The 17,776-nt window shown below is 42.1% G+C and overlaps 1 protein-coding gene across 1 annotated transcript in view; it reads left to right on the top strand.

Moving 5' to 3' along the window:
* LOC126199419 (myrosinase 1-like) overlaps window positions 1-17,776 on the top strand; it is a 100,150-nt gene that overhangs the window by 32,927 nt on the left and 49,447 nt on the right. The window contains exons 3-5 of the mRNA XM_049936337.1: window positions 3,982-4,116; window positions 8,012-8,134; window positions 16,727-16,910. Coding sequence (XP_049792294.1) covers window positions 3,982-4,116; window positions 8,012-8,134; window positions 16,727-16,910 — 442 coding nt within the window. The remainder of the gene's footprint in view (window positions 1-3,981; window positions 4,117-8,011; window positions 8,135-16,726; window positions 16,911-17,776) is intronic.

Genomic DNA, 17,776 nt, shown 5'->3' with positions numbered 1-17,776 from the left:
AATGCTCCCGAAATGTTAAAATGGTGGATAGAAAATTTTTACTTGTTGATGATGAAATTATATTCCACCAACCAGCATCAGATTCCCATCACATCGACGAGAATGTTGACCGATGGTGCTGTTTAGAGGCCAGTGACCGATGTCAAAATTACGCAGTTTGCGTAATTACCTTGCCCAGGTACTGACAGAAAAGATCGGCAAAGGAGGTCTCAGGGACGCTGAAATAAACGTTTGATAAAGTAAAAGCTGATTGAACACTAGTAGCTTTCTGTTGTGGCCACCAAACATTTCGTCGGCAACTCTCCTTCGCTGCAGCCCGAAAAAGTTCTAAAATGCGACATAATAAATTGAGATGTGGCATTAGTGGAAGAGGAAAGTAGGTTCTTAATTCAGACACAGCTGTTGTGATTAAAGTAGCCTAACTATTTAGCCAAAGCTTACAGATACGAGAGCGTCGCTTAGATTTTGTGTAACAGCCATCGAAAACAAATGAGAGAGAGGGAGAGCTCACATCTCCTACTTTTATATAATCCAAAAACAAATTACGGCGAATGTCTTCAACTTGCTTTACAGTTTCGATATGTAAACATTTCTCTGGAACATTCTCTATCGGAACAGCAAAAAAATACATTCCTTACATTAAATCGTGATCTTTTCTCCTTACTTTACACATTTATTTACACAAAGAATATGTATTCTTAATGTATTGTAGCCGTAATTAAACGATTGGGGCATTTCTATTAATTATTCAAAAAGCAACATTTTAATGTGGTTAACGGGTGCATCACGTTGGACAGTCCGATACTTGCAGGCAAAACGTCTAAATTTCACACAGATCCACCGTGAAATTTAGACGGTTATGGACCAAATCAAATGCCACTTTTAGCCGAATGATATCAACGGTCAGTTTAAAGTGTTGTGCAGCATTCAATAAAAGTTACTTGCTCTGCCATACTAATGTCTAGCTTACTTTTTGAGACCCCTTAAATATACTGAATGTGACGGGTATAAGTGCAAATATTTTTATACGTGATACCTTAATATGTATACACATGAGTGTGGTGGTTGTTTCTTCTGTTCCCACAAACGCATTCCAAATTTTACTACCTGATGTTTTCTACATGGTTGTAACTGCACCACTGAGCGGACTTTGCCTGTCAGTTTAGACTAACCATTTTGTGTCCATGCATCCACACTTCAACACTTGACCTGCTGGGCAGGGGAAAATAAGAATTAATGACCGGCTGTTGCCAAATGTACCTGGAGGTACTACTCAACCTTAAAACATACGACTTGTAACAACTAGAATTATTAGTCTGCAAATGACGTAAATGCTTATGTAATGTAGTTCAGTACACTGTCCTCAGTCATCAGTATAAATATCTGCACTTATATCCGTTGCACCCTGTATAGCGGATGCCGTCCTGAGAGTCCTCACACTCATTTTGTCTGATGTTTGCAATTGTGTTTCCGCAGTGTGTAACAGGAGCTAGCCCAAATAAATCATCTTGTCTTGTATAGGAGTTTTAAAGCGGAATTTTACATGCCTATCGGATGGAGCGGTGCAACAATAATCTATTACATTCGCTTTATATGTAAGTATTGAAAAAGGGACAGTAAAACAAAAAGAACAGCCAGTACTGCAGTTGCGATTGAGCAGCGCTTCTGCATGGCAGCAGCAGTCACTGTGGGCCAGAGCGGTGCTGTGGCTACTGGGATACTGGTTATTCTTCGTGTTTTACTGTCCATGTCAATTCATTTCGAATTTCACACCCAACTAATTTTGGGTCAATGTTTCGAATGGCCACAGAAAATTCCACTTTACATTGTTTTTTGTTTCTAGCGTTTCCATCGACAGTGGACGTCGTGTGTAACATATGGTGAACAATATTTATTTGGGATTACTCCACAGCAAAAACGAAAGCAAGAAAATTTTCCGAAAAAACAGAAAATACGCGTGGCGACTCTTAGTTATGTGTTTTTGTGAGAGTGTGCATATACAAATGTGACTAGTACACTACTGGCCATTAAAATTGCTACACCACGAAGATGTGCTACAGACGCGAAATTTAACCGACAGGAAGAAGATGCTGTTATATGCAAATGATTAGCTTTTCAGAGCATTCACACAAGATTGGCGCCGGTGGCGACACCTACAACGTGCTGACATGAGGAAAGTTTCCAACCGATTTCTCATACACAAACAGCAGTTGACCGGCGTTGCCTGGTGAAACGTTGTTGTGCTGCCTCGTGTAAGGAGGAGAAATGTGTACCGTTTTCGACTTTGATAAAGGTCGGATTGTAGCCTATCGCGATTGCGGTTTACCGTATCGCGACATTGCTGCTCGCGCTGATCGAGATCCAATCACTGTTCGCGGAATATGGAATCGGTGGGTTCAGCAGGGTAATACGGAACGCCGTGCTGGATCCCAACGGCCTCGTATCACTAGCAGTCGAGATGACAGGCATCTTATCCTCATGGCTCTAACGGATCGTGCAGCCACGTCTCGATCCCTGAGTCAACAGATGGGGACGTATGCAAGACAACAACCATCTGCACCAACAGTTCGACGACGTTTGCAGCAGCATGGACTAACAGCTCGGAGAACAATGGCTGCGGTTACCCTTGACACTGCATCACAGACAGGAGCGCCTGCGATGGTGTACTCAACGACGAACCTGGGTGCTCGAATGGCAAAACGTCATATTTTCGGATGAATCCAGGTTCTGTTTACAGCATCATGACGGTCTCATCCGTGTTTGGCGACATCGCGGTGAACGCACATTGGAAGCGTGTATTCGTCATCGCCATACTGGCGTATCACCCGGCGTGATGGTATGGGGTGCCATTGGTTACACGTCTCGGTCACCTCATGTTCGCATTAACGGCACTTTCAATAGTGGACGTTACATTTCAGATGTGTTACGACCAATGGCTCTACCCTTCATTCGATCCCTTCGAAACCCTACATTTCAGCTGGATAATGCACGACCACATATTGCAGGTCCTGTACGAGCCTTTCTGGATACAGAAAATGTTCGACTGCTGCCCTAGCCAGCACATTCTCCAGATCTCTCACCAATTGAAAACATCTGGTCAATGGTGGCCGAGCAACTGGCTCGTCACAATACGCCAGTCACTACTCTTGATGAACTGTGGTATCGTGTTGAAGCTGCATGGGCAGCTGTAACTGTACACGCCATCCGAGCTCTGTTTGACTCAATGCCCAGGCGTATCAAGGTCGCTTTTACGGCCAGAGGTGGTTGTTCTGGGTACTCATTTCTCAGGATCTATGCACCCAAATTGCTTGAAAATGTAATAACATGTCAGTTCTAGAATAATATATTTGTCCAATGAATACCCGTTTATCATCTGTATTTCTTCTTGGTGTAGCAATTTTAATGGCCAGTTGTGTATTTCTTCAAATCTTTTCTCAACACAAACACAACACAGACACCCCCCCGCCCCCCCCCCCCCCCCCCCACACACACACATTCACAAACAAACATGCTGAAAAAGGGTTTACAGAGCTTCATTCTACAATACACCAACAAAAGCTTCTAAGACTGTTGTGCAGTGAGTCTCAGACTTTCAACACCAAAGAAAGAAGGTAAGGGTTTAGCGTCCCGTCGACGCGGAGACGGAAGGCAAATTTGGATTGGATCAAAAGGCCCCATCTTGGCATTTGCCTTGAGCGATTTGAGGAAACTACGGGAGGTCTAAATGAGGATGTCAGGACGAGTCCAAGGCCTTAGCAGCTGCGCAACGTCGCTCCGATTTAGCACCACACAGTACCAAGACTAGTAGACCACTTTCGTATAACATACTGTTCCTCACTCAGGGATACTTCGTACTTCCCTATTACTAAATGGAAGCTCTTTTATGGAGAAGGAAGGGCGGCGGCTGTCCAACGACGAGTGAGTAATTTAGACGAAAACATTCTAGTAATCACTGAATATTGACTTCGCTACGTGTTTCAGGTGGACATATATAGATTCTCCATCTCTTGGGCCAGAGTTCTTCCTGTGGGTGATGTCAGCCAAATCAATCAAGCAGGAGTGGATTACTACGACAACCTTATCGATCTGTTGATTGCAAATGGCATTCAGCCTATGGTAAGTGAAGCTATACACAGTTTTACAATTATGAATGTTACAGTTTTTTTGGCTGATTGTAACGTATGGTTTCATCTATCAGGTAGCTCTGCAAACAACTACGAATCAAATTTCCTTTCACTGCCGCAGCTGCATTCATGACTGCCTCTGCTCATTTTTTTTTTTTTTTGGTCATCAGTCTACTGACTGGTTTGATGCGGCCCGCCACGAATTCCTTTCCTGTGCTAACCTCTTCATCTTAGAGTAGCACTTGCAACCTACGTCCTCAATTATTTGCTTGACGTATTTCAATCTCTGTCTTCCTCTACAGTTTTTGCCCTCTACAGCTCCCTCTAGTACCATGGAAGTCATTCCCTCATGTCTTAGCAGGTCCTATCATCCTGTCCCTTCTCCTTATCAGTGTTTTCCACATATTCCTTTCCTCTCCTATTCTGCGTAGAACCTCCTAATTCCTTACCTTATCAGTCCACCTAATTTTCAACATTCGTCTATAGCACCACATCTCAAATGCTTCGATTCTCTTCTGTTCCGGTTTTCCCACACTCCATGTTTCACTACCATACAATGCTGTACTCCAGACGTACATCCTCAGAAATTTCTTCCTCAAATTAAGGCCGGTATTTGATATTAGTAGACTTCTCTTGGCCAGAAATGCCTTTTTTCCATAGCGAGTCTGCTTTTGATGTCCTCCTTGCTCCGTCCGTCATTGGTTATTTTACTGCCTAGGTAGCAGAATTCCTTAACTTCATTGACTTCGTGACCATCAATCCTGATGTTAAGTTTCTCGCTGTTCTCATTTCTGCTACTTCTCATTACCTTCGTCTTTCTCCGATTTACTCTCAAACCATACTGTGTACTAATTAGACTGTTCATTCCATTCAGCAGATCATTTAACTCTTCTTCACTTTCACTCAGGATAGCAATGTCATCAGCGAATCGTATCATTGATATCCTTTCGCCTTGTATTTTAATTCCACTCCTGAACCTTTCTTTTATTTCCATCATTGCTTCCTCGATGTACAGATTGAAGAGTAGGGACGAAAGGCTACAGCCTTGTCTTACATCCTTCTTAATACGAGCACTTCGTTCTTGATCGTCCACTCTTATTATTCCCTCTTGGTTGTTGTACATATTGTATATGACCCGTCTCTCCATATAGCTTACCCCTACTTTTTTCAGAATCTCGAACAGCTTGCACCATTTTATATTGTCGAACGCTTTTTCCAGGTCGACAAATCCTATGGAAGTGTCTTGATTTTTCTTTAGCCTTGCTTCCATTATTAGCCGTAACGTCAGAATTGCCTCTCTCGTCCCTTTACTTTTCCTGAAGCCAAATTGATCGTCACCTAGCGCATTCTCAATTTTCTTTTCCATTCTTCTGTATATTATTCTTGTAAGCAGCTTCGATGCATGAGCTGTTAAACTGATTGTGCGATAATTCTCGCACTTGTCAGCTCTTGCCGCCTTCGGAATTGTGTGGATGATGCTTTTCCGACAGTCAGTTGGTATGTCGCGAGACTCATATATTCTACACACCAACGTGAATAGTCGTTTTGTTGCCACTTCCCCCAATGATTTTAGAAATTCTGATGGAATGTTATCTATCCCTTCTGCCTTATTTGACCGTAAGTCCTCCAAAGCTCTTTTAAATTCCGATTCTAATACTGGATCCCCTATCTCTTCTAAATCGACTCCTGTTTCTTCTTCTATCACATCAGACAAATCTTCACCCTCATAGAGGCTTTCAATGTATTCTTTCCACCTATCCGCTCTCTCCCCTACATTTAACAGTGGAATTCCCGTTGAACTCTTAATGTTACCACCGTTGCTTTTAATGTCACCAAAGGTTGTTTTGACTTTCCTGTATGCTGAGTCTGTCCTTCCGACAATCATCTCTTTTGCGATGTCTTCACATTTTTCCTACAGCCATTTCGTCTTAGCTTCCCTGCAATTCCTATTTATTTCATTCCTCAGCGACTTGTATTTCTGTATTCCTGATTTTCCCGGAACATGTTTGTACTCCCTCCTTTCATCAATCAACTGAAGTATTTCTTCTGTTACCCATGGTTTCTTCGCAGCTACCTTCTTTGTACCTATGTTTTCCTTTCCAACTTCTGTGATGGCCCTTTTTAGAGATGTCCATTCCTCTTCAACTGTACTGCCTACTGCGCTATTCCTTATTGCTGTATCTATAGCGTTAGAGAACTTCAAACGTATCTCGTCATTCCTTAGTACTTCCGTATCCCACTTCTTTGAGTATTGATTCTTCCTGACTAATGTCTTCAGCCTACTCTTCATCATTACTATATTGTGATCTGAGTCTATATCTGCTCCTGGGTACGCCTTACAATCCAGTATCTGATTTCGGAATCTCTGTCTAACCATGATGTAATCTAATTGAAATCTTCCCGTATCTCCCGGCCTTTTCCAAGTATACCTCCTCCTCTTGCGATTCTTGAACAGGGTATTCGCTATTACTAGCTGAAACTTGTTACAGAACTCAATTAGTCTCTCTCCTCTTTCATTCCTTGTCCCAAGCCCATATTCTCCTGTAACCTTTTCTTCTACTTCTTACCCTACAACTGCATTCCAGTCGCTCATGACTATTAGATTTTCGTCCCCCTTTACATACTGCATTACCCTTTCAATATCCTCATAGACTTTCTCTATCTGTTCATCTTCAGCTTGCGACGTCGGCATGTATACCTGAACTATCGTTGTCGGTGTTGGTCTGCTGTCGATTCTGATTAGAACAACCCGGTCACTGGACTGTTCACAGTAACACACCCTCTGCCCTACCTTCCTATTCATAACGAATCCTACACCTGTTATACCATTTTCTGCTGTTGTTATTACCCGATACTCATCTGACCAGAAATCCTTGTCTTCCTTCCACTTCACTTCACTGACCCCTACTATATCTAGATTGAGTCTTTGCATTACCCTTTTCAGATTTTCTAGTTTCCCTACCACGTCCAAGCTTCTGACATTCCATGCCCCGACTCGTGGGACGTTATCCTTTCGTTGATTATTCAATCTTTTTCTCATGGTAACTTCCCCCTTGGCAGTCCCTTCCCGGATATCCGAATGGGGGACTATTCCGGAATCTTTTGCCAATGGAGAGATCATCATGACCCTTCATCAATTACAGGCCACATGTCCTGTGGATACACGTTATGTGTCTTTAATGCAGTGGTTTCCATTGCCTTCTGCATCCTCATGTCTTTGATCATTGCTGATCCTTCCGCCTTTAGGGGGCAATTTCCTACCCCAAGGACAAGAGAGTGCCCTGAACCTCTATCCGCTCCTCCGCCATCTTTGACAAGGCCGTTGGCAGAAAGAGGCTGACTTCTTATGCCGGAAGTCTTCGGCCGTCAATGCTGATTATTTATCAAAGTTTAGGCAGTGGCGGGGATCGAACCCGGGACCGAAGACGTTATGATTATGAATCAAAGACGCTACCCCTAGACCACGGGTACCACTCTGCTCATATTCCTCGAATACTCTAACTTATCCATAAATTAAAATTTCGGGAGTGAATTCTCTGTTGCGTAAAGTATAAAGAATTTCATGGTTGGACCCCGTGTTGGTAAGGGGTACGTCTCAACGACAACGTTCTGTTCTAGACTATCGTGTATTAGCTGGACTGTTTTATACTCGTCAGCGTGTGATTATTCCAAGCCTATATTTAAAATCGATAGTTTTTTTAAGAAATAATTATTTTCATAGCATCAATAAAATATCTCACTCGTACATAAACATATATATTTGCACTGTAGATTAAAATGTAGACCCGATGAAAATAATTCTGTGAATTGGGTACTGTACACAATTTCATGAAAGACATAATCTAGAACGTTATGGACGTTCTGAACGACTCGTCGCCCTCTCGCAGGTGACAATGTACCACTACGACCTGCCGCAGCCGCTGCAGCTCCTGGGCGGCTGGACGAACCCCGTGGTAGCACAGTACTTCCGGGAGTACGCTCGCTTCCTCTTCCAGACGTTTGGAGACAGGGTGAGTTAAAGTAATTTAGACGTGGATTTAAGAGTTTGGTTTCCAGCAAATAACAGTGGCCTCGACAAAAACTACTGTAGCCAACAAGCCAACACTAACTACAGCCTTAACTGTTTGTCTGTGACAGTATTTGAATGAGTTGTCCTCGATGATGAGTGTTCATCGGAGGTGAGGGTATCATCTGGAGAGCCCCAGGGAAGTGTGGTAGGTCCGCTGTTGATTTCTATCCACATAAATGATCTTTTGGATAGGGTGGATAGCAATGTGCGGCTGTTTGCTGATGATGCTGTGGTGTACGGAAAGGTGTCGTCGTTGAGTGACTGTAGGAGGATACAAGATGACTTGGACAGGATTTGTGATTGGTGTAAAGAATGGCAGCTAACTCTAAATATAGATAAATGTAAATTAATGCAGATGAATAGGAAAAAGAATCCCGTAATGTTTGAATACTCCATTAGTAGTGTAACGCTTGACACAGTCGCGTAGATTAAATATTTGGGCGTAAATTGCAGAGCGATATGAAGTGGGACAAGCATGTAATGGCAGTTGTGGGGAAGGCGGATAGTCGTCTTCGGTTAATTGGTAGAATTGTGGTGAAGATGTGGTTCACCTGTAAAGGAGACCGCTTATAAAACACTAATACGACCTATTCTTGAGTACTGCTCGAGCGTTTGGGATCCCTATCAGGTCGGATTGAGGGAGGACATAGAAGCAATTCAGATGCGGGCTGCTAGATTTGTTACTGGTAGGTTTGATCATCACGCGAGTGTTACGGAAATGCTTCAGGAACTCGGGTGGGAGTCTCTGGAGGAAAGGAGGCGTTCTTTTCGAGAATCGCTACTGAGGAAATTTAGACAACCAGCATTTGAGGCTGACTGCAGTACAATTTTACTGCCGCCAACTTATATTTCGCGGAAAGACCACAAAGATAAGATAAGAGAGATTAGGGCTCGCACAGAGGCATATAGGCAGTCATTTTTCCCTCGTTCTGTTTGGGAGTGGAACAGGGAGAGAAGATGCTAGTTGTGGCACGAGGTACTCTCCGCCACGGACCGTATGGTGGATTGTGGAGTATGTATGTAGATGTAGAGTTTCTGTCTGTGGTTGGGGAGATCATATTCGGTTACTCATAAATACTTACGGGGTTTCAGTGGACGACTGAGGGAAAACTATATGACATACAGAAAAATGACACTTAACAGAGGATAGAGCACCTCTCCAAGTTTTTATCTCAGCTTACGGCTGCTCAGTATCGGCACAATTTGTGACACAGCAAACGGCAATGCGTGCGTGCAAGTTATTCAGGTCATTTGCATGATTTGCTTTGGAAGGCGGGACAGCAGCTCACGGTGAAAATCTGTTCACTGAATTGCCTGTCCGCAGGCCCGAACAAATTTACTGGGCAATATGGACTGGATTACTTGCCGACATCTTCTTAAATGCCGGTCTCTAGTGCAAATATGCGACGGGGCGTATTACGAATCGAAGCTTAGAAAGATGCTCTAGCCACTAAAATGCATCACTTTTTAATAGACCTTGTAGTTTTCACACAGTTGTCTTGTGTAACCCCAGGGTTACTTACGAATAATCCTGAACTTCCTCAGGTTGCCCTCCATGTGGTGGGCGCACGCAACGACTGTGGTTATATTGGGTTAGATAGAGCAGCAATCAGTCGTGTAGTCAAGTTGCTTTACTATGACATTTATAGTCACAAAGCAGATCAGATTTCGACCTGACACAGGTCGAAATCTGATCTGCGTTGTGACTATAAATGTCATATTAAAGCAACTTGATTCCACGACTGATTGCTGCTCTATCTAACCCAATCCTGAACTTTCCTGGTGTTGTTACCTAACTCGTATAGAGGGTCTGTATCTTTAATCTTAGAATGACATTCATCTAGACAGGGTCTTTTAGGAAAAATTTTAAATGTTTTAGGAGATGGTAGCGTAGACTAAATCGAATGAAAGCTTCCGCACAACACGTGGGTCCAGTTTTTATTGGTACACAGATACATCTGTTAGAATGAACCCACGGAAGGTACTACGCAAAGGCCAATGATTAAGTTCAAATATAACAGTCATAAATTCTACTCAGTATTTTACTCTCCAGTCTCGTTTTTCAACTCGTTCTTGAGCCACGTCACATTCTTGGAAATAGGCGAATCAAAAAACATATAAGCAAGCGGTGTGCAGCGTGCGGCTAGCAGGACACATGCGGCTCGAACAGGATGAGTATCTACCACACATCTACCACACGATCGGAAAAAAGTCCGTAAAATTCCGTTTATGACAAATTGAATATTTTCAATGTGAAACCCCCGTCACATGATGCTATTCCCTCTTCTCTCATTGGTCCACCCAATATTCTTCCTGCGCCAGTAGACAAATGGAAGAACAGTATTGAAAACAGAACATTATCTGTTCATCTATCCACTATAGTTCACCACATAGAAGTAGAGTGGAGTAAATTGTAAATTCTGTTATTGACAGTATAGACAGCATTCCACAGTGACAAACACAAAAACATTGTGTGGTTATAAATCATAGTTTCCAGACTGGTAATTACATGTTCTTTAGCTAACGAAGACATAAGAGTTCCTTGTGGACACATATGAGGGACACTTTATAAAATCGTGAATATGGTTACCAAAAACATTGTTGACACCTGGAATTGCCTTTTGACATATAAATTTGTTATATATCTTTATTCTAGTATTGGAGCTCATACAAATAATCTAAATCAAATTTATTATCACTGTTCACCATCACATTGCTATTCCCTTGCTGGCCTTGTTGCACACAGAAGTCATAGTTTGATATTAGGTAATCACACATACTCGTATGTATTTTAATAGAAATCCCAACAAAATCTGGCGTTATATACAGATCCATAAGGCAACAGTGCAACTCTGCCTCTTGCTTGATTATTTGGTTGGGCTGTGATGTATCAACAGGTACAATTAGTTCTGCTTCAAATTTCTGATTATTGTTAAATTCTACTATTTAAGATATCCCTTACTGTTTGATGGGGCTCGGATATTTTGTTAAAACTGGCCTAATTTGAATGAATTCATTGTTGATACAAAATGAGTTTCATAATCTTAATAAATTAAATACACAACAAATAATACTCCCTGAATTTATCATGAACCAGCGAATCAGTACGGAGGCAGTAGGGGTTTGTTCATATCCACAAGCTAACCACCTAACCACTACTACTCTGAATTGTTGTTGTTGTTGTGGTCCTCAGTCCTGAGACTGGTTTGATGCAGCTCTCCATGCTACTCTATCCTGTGCAAGCTTCTTCATCTCCCAGTACCTACTGCAACTTACATCCTTCTGAATCTGCTTAGTGTATTGATCTCTTGGTCTCCCTCTACGATTTTTACCTTCCACGCTGCCCTCCAATGCTAAATTTGTGATCCCTTGATGCCTCAAAACATATCCTACCAACCGATCCCTTCTTCTAGTCAAGTTGTGCCACAAACTTCTCTTCTCCCCAATCCTATTCAATACCTCCTCATTAGTTACGTGATCTACCCACCTTATCTTCAGCATTCTTCTGTAGCACCACATTTCGAAAGCTTCTATTCTCTTCTTGTCCAAACTGGTTATCGTCCATGTTTCACTTCCATACATGGCTACACTCCATACAAATACTTTCAGAAACGACTTCCTGACACTTAAATCTACACTCGATGTTAACAAATTTCTCTTCTTCAGAAAAGATTTTCTTGCCATTGCCAGTCTACATTTTATATCCTCTCTACTTCGACCATCATCAGTTATTTTACTCCCTAAATAGCAAAACTCCTTTACTACTTTAAGTGTCTCATTTCCTAATCTAATCCCCTCAGCATCACCCGATTTAATTTGACTACATTCCATTATCCTCGTTTTGCTTTTGTTGATGTTCATCTTATATCCTCCTTTCAAGACACTGTCCATTCCGTTCAACTGCTCTTCCAAGTCCTTTGCTGTCTCTGACAGAATTACAATGTCATCGGCGAACCTCAAAGTTTTTACTTCTTCTCCATGAATTTTAGTACCTACTCCGAATTTTTCTTTTGTTTCCTTTACTGCTTGCTCAATATACAGATTGAATAACATCGGGGAGAGGCTACAACCCTGTTCACTCCTTTCTCAACCACTGCTTCCCTTTCATGCCCCTCGACTCTTACAACTGCCATCTGGTTTCTGTACAAATTGTAAATACCCTTTCGCTCCTTGTATTTTACCCCTGCCACCTTCAGAATTTGAAGGAGAGTATTCCAGTTAACGTTGTCAAAAGCTTTCTCTAAGTCTACAAATGCTAGAAACGTAGATTTGCCTTTTCTTAATCTTTCTTCTAAGATAAGTCGTAAGGCTAGTATTGCCTCACGTGTTCCAACATTTCTACAGAATCCAAACTGATCTTCCCCGAGGTCCGCTTCTACCAGTTTTAGTTCGGTAATTTTCACATCTGTCAACACCTGCTTTCTTTGGGATTGGAATTATTATATTCTTCTTGAAGTCTGTGGGTATTTCGCCTGTCTCATACATCTTGCTCTCCAGATGGTAGAGTTTTGTCATGACTGGCTCTCCAAAGGCCATCAGTAGTTCTAATGGAATGTTGTCTACTCCCGGGGCCTTGTTTCGACTCAGGTCCTTCAGTGCCCTGTCAAACTCTTCACGCAGTATCTTATCTCCCATTTGATCTTCATCTACATCTTCTTCCATTTCCATAATATTGTCCTCAAGTACATCGCCCTTGTATAAACCCTCTATATACTCCTTCCACCTTTCTGCCTTCCCTTCTTTGCTTAGAACTGGGTTGCCATCTGAGCTCTTGATATTCATACAAGTGGTTCTCTTCTCTCCAAAGGTCTCTTTAATTTTCCTGTAGGCAGTATCTATCTTACCCCTAGTGAGGTAAGCCTCTACATCATTACATTTGTCCTCTAGCCATCCCTGCTTAGCCATTTTGCACTTCCTGTCGATCTCATTTTTGAGACGTTTTTATTCCTTTTTGCCTGCTTCATTTACTGCATTTTTGTATTTTCTCCTTTCATCAATTAAATTCAATATTTCTTCTGTTACCCAAGGATTTCTATTAGCCCTCGTCTTTTTACCTACTTGATCCTCTGCTGCCTTCACTACTTCATCCCTCAGAGCTACACATTCTTCTTCTACTGTATTTCTTTCCCCCATTCCTGTCAATTGTTCCCGTATGTTCTCCCTGAAACTCTCTACAACCTCTGGTTCTTTCAGTTTATCCAGGTCCCATCTCCTTAAATTCCCACCTTTTTGCAGTTTCTTCCGTTTCAATCTGCAGTTCATAACCAATAGATTGTGGTCAGAGCCCACATCTGCCCCTGGAAATGTCTTACAATTTAAAACTTGGTTTCTAAATCTCTGTCTTACCATTATATAATCTATCTGATACCTTTTAGTATCTCCAGGATTCTTCCAGGTATACAACCTTCTTTTATGATTCTTGAACCAAGTGTTAGCTATGATTAAGTTATGCTCTGTGCAAAATTCTACAAGGCGGCTTCCTCTTTCATTTCTTCCACCCAATCCATATTCACCTACTATGTTTCCTTCTCTCCCTTTTCCTACTGACGAATTCCAGTCACCCATGACTATTAAATTTTCGTCTCCCTTCACTACCTGAATAATTTCTTTTATCTCGTCATACATTTCATCAATTTCTTCATCATCTGCAGAGCTAGTTGGCATATAAACTTGTACTACTGTAGTAGGCATGGGCTTTGTGTCTATCTTGGCCACAATAATGCGTTCACTATGCTGTTTGTAGTAGCTATCCCGTACTCCTAATTTTTTTTTTATTCATTATTAAACCTACTCCTGCATTACCCCTATTTGATTTTGTATTTATAACCCTGTAACCACCTGACCAAAAGTCTTGTTCCTCCTGCCACCAAACTTCACTAATTCCCACTATATCTAACTTTAACCTATCCATTTCCCTTTTTAAATTTTCTAACCTACCTGCCCGATTAAGGGATCTGACATTCCACACTCCGATCCGTAGAATGCCAGTTTTCTTTCTCCTGATAACGACGTCCTCCTGAGTAGTCCCCGCCCGGAGATCCGAAAGGGGGACTATTTTACCTCCGGAATATTTTACCCAAGAGGACAAATCATCATTTAATCATACAGTAAAGCTGCATGTCCTCGGGAAAAATTACGGCTGTAGTTTCCCCTCGCTTTCAGCCGTTCGCAGTACCAGCACAGCAAGGCCGTTTTGGTTAATGTTACAAGGCCAGATCAGTCAATCATCCAGACTGTTGCCCCTGCAACTACTGAAAAGGCTGCTGCCCCCTTCAGGAACCACATGTTTGTCTGGCCTCTCAACAGATACCCCTCCGTTGTGGTTGCACCTACGGTACGGCCATCTGTATCGCTGAGGCACGCAAGCCTCCCCACCAACGGCAAGGTCCATGGTTCATGGGGGAAGTACTCTGAATTAGATTTCTTTAAACTTCTCTCAAATATTATTAATTATTGAAAATTTGTGCATTGACTGGGTAGAGGGGGAGATTATTCTGCCATTGCAATAGCGGCACTTGATGCTTTAGCTGCACAAAATTTTATCACACCATCAGCAAATTTCGCTATCAAGTTCATTTACAATTTCTGATGATTCACATAAATCTCCATAACAACTAACGCTGATTTCCAATCGTGATTGCTCTGGGTTTCCTACGGATATAATAAAATTGTGTCACACTACAAGGTTATGAGAAGGTTTATTTGCATATGATTTCATATTAGCAAAAAGCGTGCCATTCACAGTGGCATGCCAATGATCACACTGATCATTGTAATTACTGCTTCTATGAGTGTACTATTGCATGTGGTAGTGAAGCGAAGCAAAAGAGATAAACAGGGAGTTACATAAAAGCAGTGATTAATATCTAACAAAACCTATATCACACTCAACACTACTGCATCAGTTATCATTCAAATAAACAAAGAATGGCAGGCATCAGTCAATAGAAAACTGTACACACTAGGATTAAGGGACATCGCAATGAATTTAGCCTCCAGCAAACACGTGAACCAAGTCATTTAAATATGGATGATGGCTGTAAGATCAGTCTCATGAAGTGCGTTAATTTGCTAACTTTCGTTAGTTGAAATAACGAAAATTATTACATCAACTGTGGCTGATGGCCATTAAGAATTTACTGTGGCGCTCTGCAAAATTAATTAGCACAAAGCTGTCTTTCAGTTCGAAAGAGATAAAGTACCACTGCATCATCAAGACTTCGCTGACGTCCAGACCGATTAAAATGAAGGAATTTTCCTCACACAAAAATGATTTCATAGCCAATTATAGCAGTTCATAAGTTAGTTCAGTCAATTTATCATATTGTAAGCCCTCTCCGGGACGTACATGTGGCCCCAACATCGGTCACAAAGAAACCAACTAAAATATTCATTATAAATCAATAAAGCCGCGCTAACTGAGCTTGTTCTTCCCTGGGTAATTGTTTAACTAATCTCTAGGAGCTGTTTCCAAAAAATATCGCGAAACACGTGGCCAAAAATAAAGCATAAACAAAATGACACTAAAATTTCGAGGAAAAGTACTTTAAGCCTACAGCAAGTATTCAAGAATGATAAACCAACTGAATACCACGAATTTCTCAAGATTAAACTTCACTTACACAATTGACGCGAATTTGTTCATCACCAAATTACAAAAGAAAACCAAAAAATTCCAAAAATGACCCAATAAAAAAATCCTGTCTGAATTTCTGTTATTTACAGCAATCACTAAATATCGATAAAAACTCCCAAACTTCGAATTTCATTTGCTTAAGGGTCACTTACACCTTTGGCACGAACATGTACTCAGTACCAAGACACAAAGAAATGACCATTAAAACTATACTACACATAGAAATATATTACGTCGTCCGTTCTCTCAACTGAGCAGATTTCAACTACTGATATTCACAAATAGAGGTGTTAAGGTGATAGCCACCAGCCCCAAGTTGTCTTGGTTGTGACCATATTTACTTAATATATACTTAATATGTCAAAATTTACGAGAACTACCACTTCTTCGAACATTTACACATGAATACTAACTTTAAACAATACATTCTTGAGTATTGCTCTAGTATTTTGAATTAAAGAAGGACATCGAAGTAATTGAGAGAAGCACTGCTAGACATATTAGCTGTTGATCTGACCAAACAGCGAGTATCATGGAAATGAATTTGAGTGGGAATCGCTGGCTGGAAGAAGATGTTCTTTTTGTGAAACATTATTGGGAAATTTTAGAGAACTGGCATTTGAGACTAACTGCAGAACGGTTCTACTGCCACCAATGTACACCTCGCGTAAGGACCGTGAACCCAAAAGGAGAAATCAGGACTTGTACTAAGGCGTATAGGTATTCGTCTTTCTCTCACTTGGCGTTTGCGAGTGGAATAGGAAAGAGAATGAGTAGTTGAGGTACAAGATATCCTCTGCCTTTTACCGCTTGGTGGCTTGCGGAGATGCATGTGTAGATAGAGACGTCTGTAATACTTTCGTCAACCGGATGAGTTCCCGCTTCTCTTTGTGGCAGGTGAAGTGGTGGGTGACGTTCAACGAGCCGACGACGATCGCATTCGGCTACAGCTCCACGGACACTAACGCACCGGCCATCGGCGCCCACGGCTTCGGCGACTACACGGCGGCCCACTGCATTCTGCGTGCGCATGCCATGGCCTACAGGCTCTACGAACAGGAGTTCAGGGCCGCCCAAGGAGGTGAGCCACCGCTACAGGGAGTTTAAGTCGGCCGTTCAGCTCCCCGGGCTCGATTCAGTACAAGTCGGAAGGCGTCGGCTGGTGGTCACTTGTTTTTATCTGCAGCCAATGCCACCCATCTGACAGTAGCGTGTGAGGTAGCTCTGTTGTCTTCTATTTTACGATGTTGTACTTCATTATGCTTCAAACTGTTTCCTTTCCCTGTAATAAGTGTACCTAATTGCCGCATTTAGTATCTTTAGTGAACGTGGCAGTACATGAAACGATGTCAGTTTTGATTAGCAAAAACACTGAAGCTATTTTTACATCCGAGAGTGGCTTTTGCCTCTGTGGAAGCACGTAACGAAGCTTGAGATGCCTACTTTGCGTGCCTCGTTTTCCCCTACACAGCTGCTCTTGTGGGGGTCAACCTTGCTAACTCTGCTGCCCGCAACACCCATTGGCAGTTGGCCAACTTGACACATTGTAGTATTGCAGATCCAGATTGCAGAAAATCATGACTGAAGGGCTGGTGGTTTAAAATATTTGTGGAGTAAGGACTTAAAAATTCGGGACACAAAATTAAGACGTAAATTTCCAATCATTTCTTACTTTTCTTTCGCTTTCGCCATAGTCCCCCAACAATGGCAGGGTCGGCGTGGTTAGAACGGAATTGGCAAGGTTAGTTTTAGGGGTGGCCGGATGGCCTTCCTGCCGCCACCCCATACCCCCAGGGATGGGATCAGTGTACCCCAGCTGTCTGCACCTAGTGTAAATCGTGAAATAGTGTGAACGTGTTTCAAATGTCTGCGACACGTGTAACTCAGGCGGAACGTGGGGACCAGCCAGGTATTCACCTAGCGGGATGTGGATAACCGCCTAAAAAC

The sequence above is a fragment of the Schistocerca nitens genome, chromosome 8, assembly GCF_023898315.1.
Source record: "Schistocerca nitens isolate TAMUIC-IGC-003100 chromosome 8, iqSchNite1.1, whole genome shotgun sequence".
Lineage (NCBI taxonomy): Eukaryota > Metazoa > Arthropoda > Insecta > Orthoptera > Acrididae > Schistocerca > Schistocerca nitens.
This window is presented reverse-complemented; position numbering and strand designations above follow the sequence as displayed.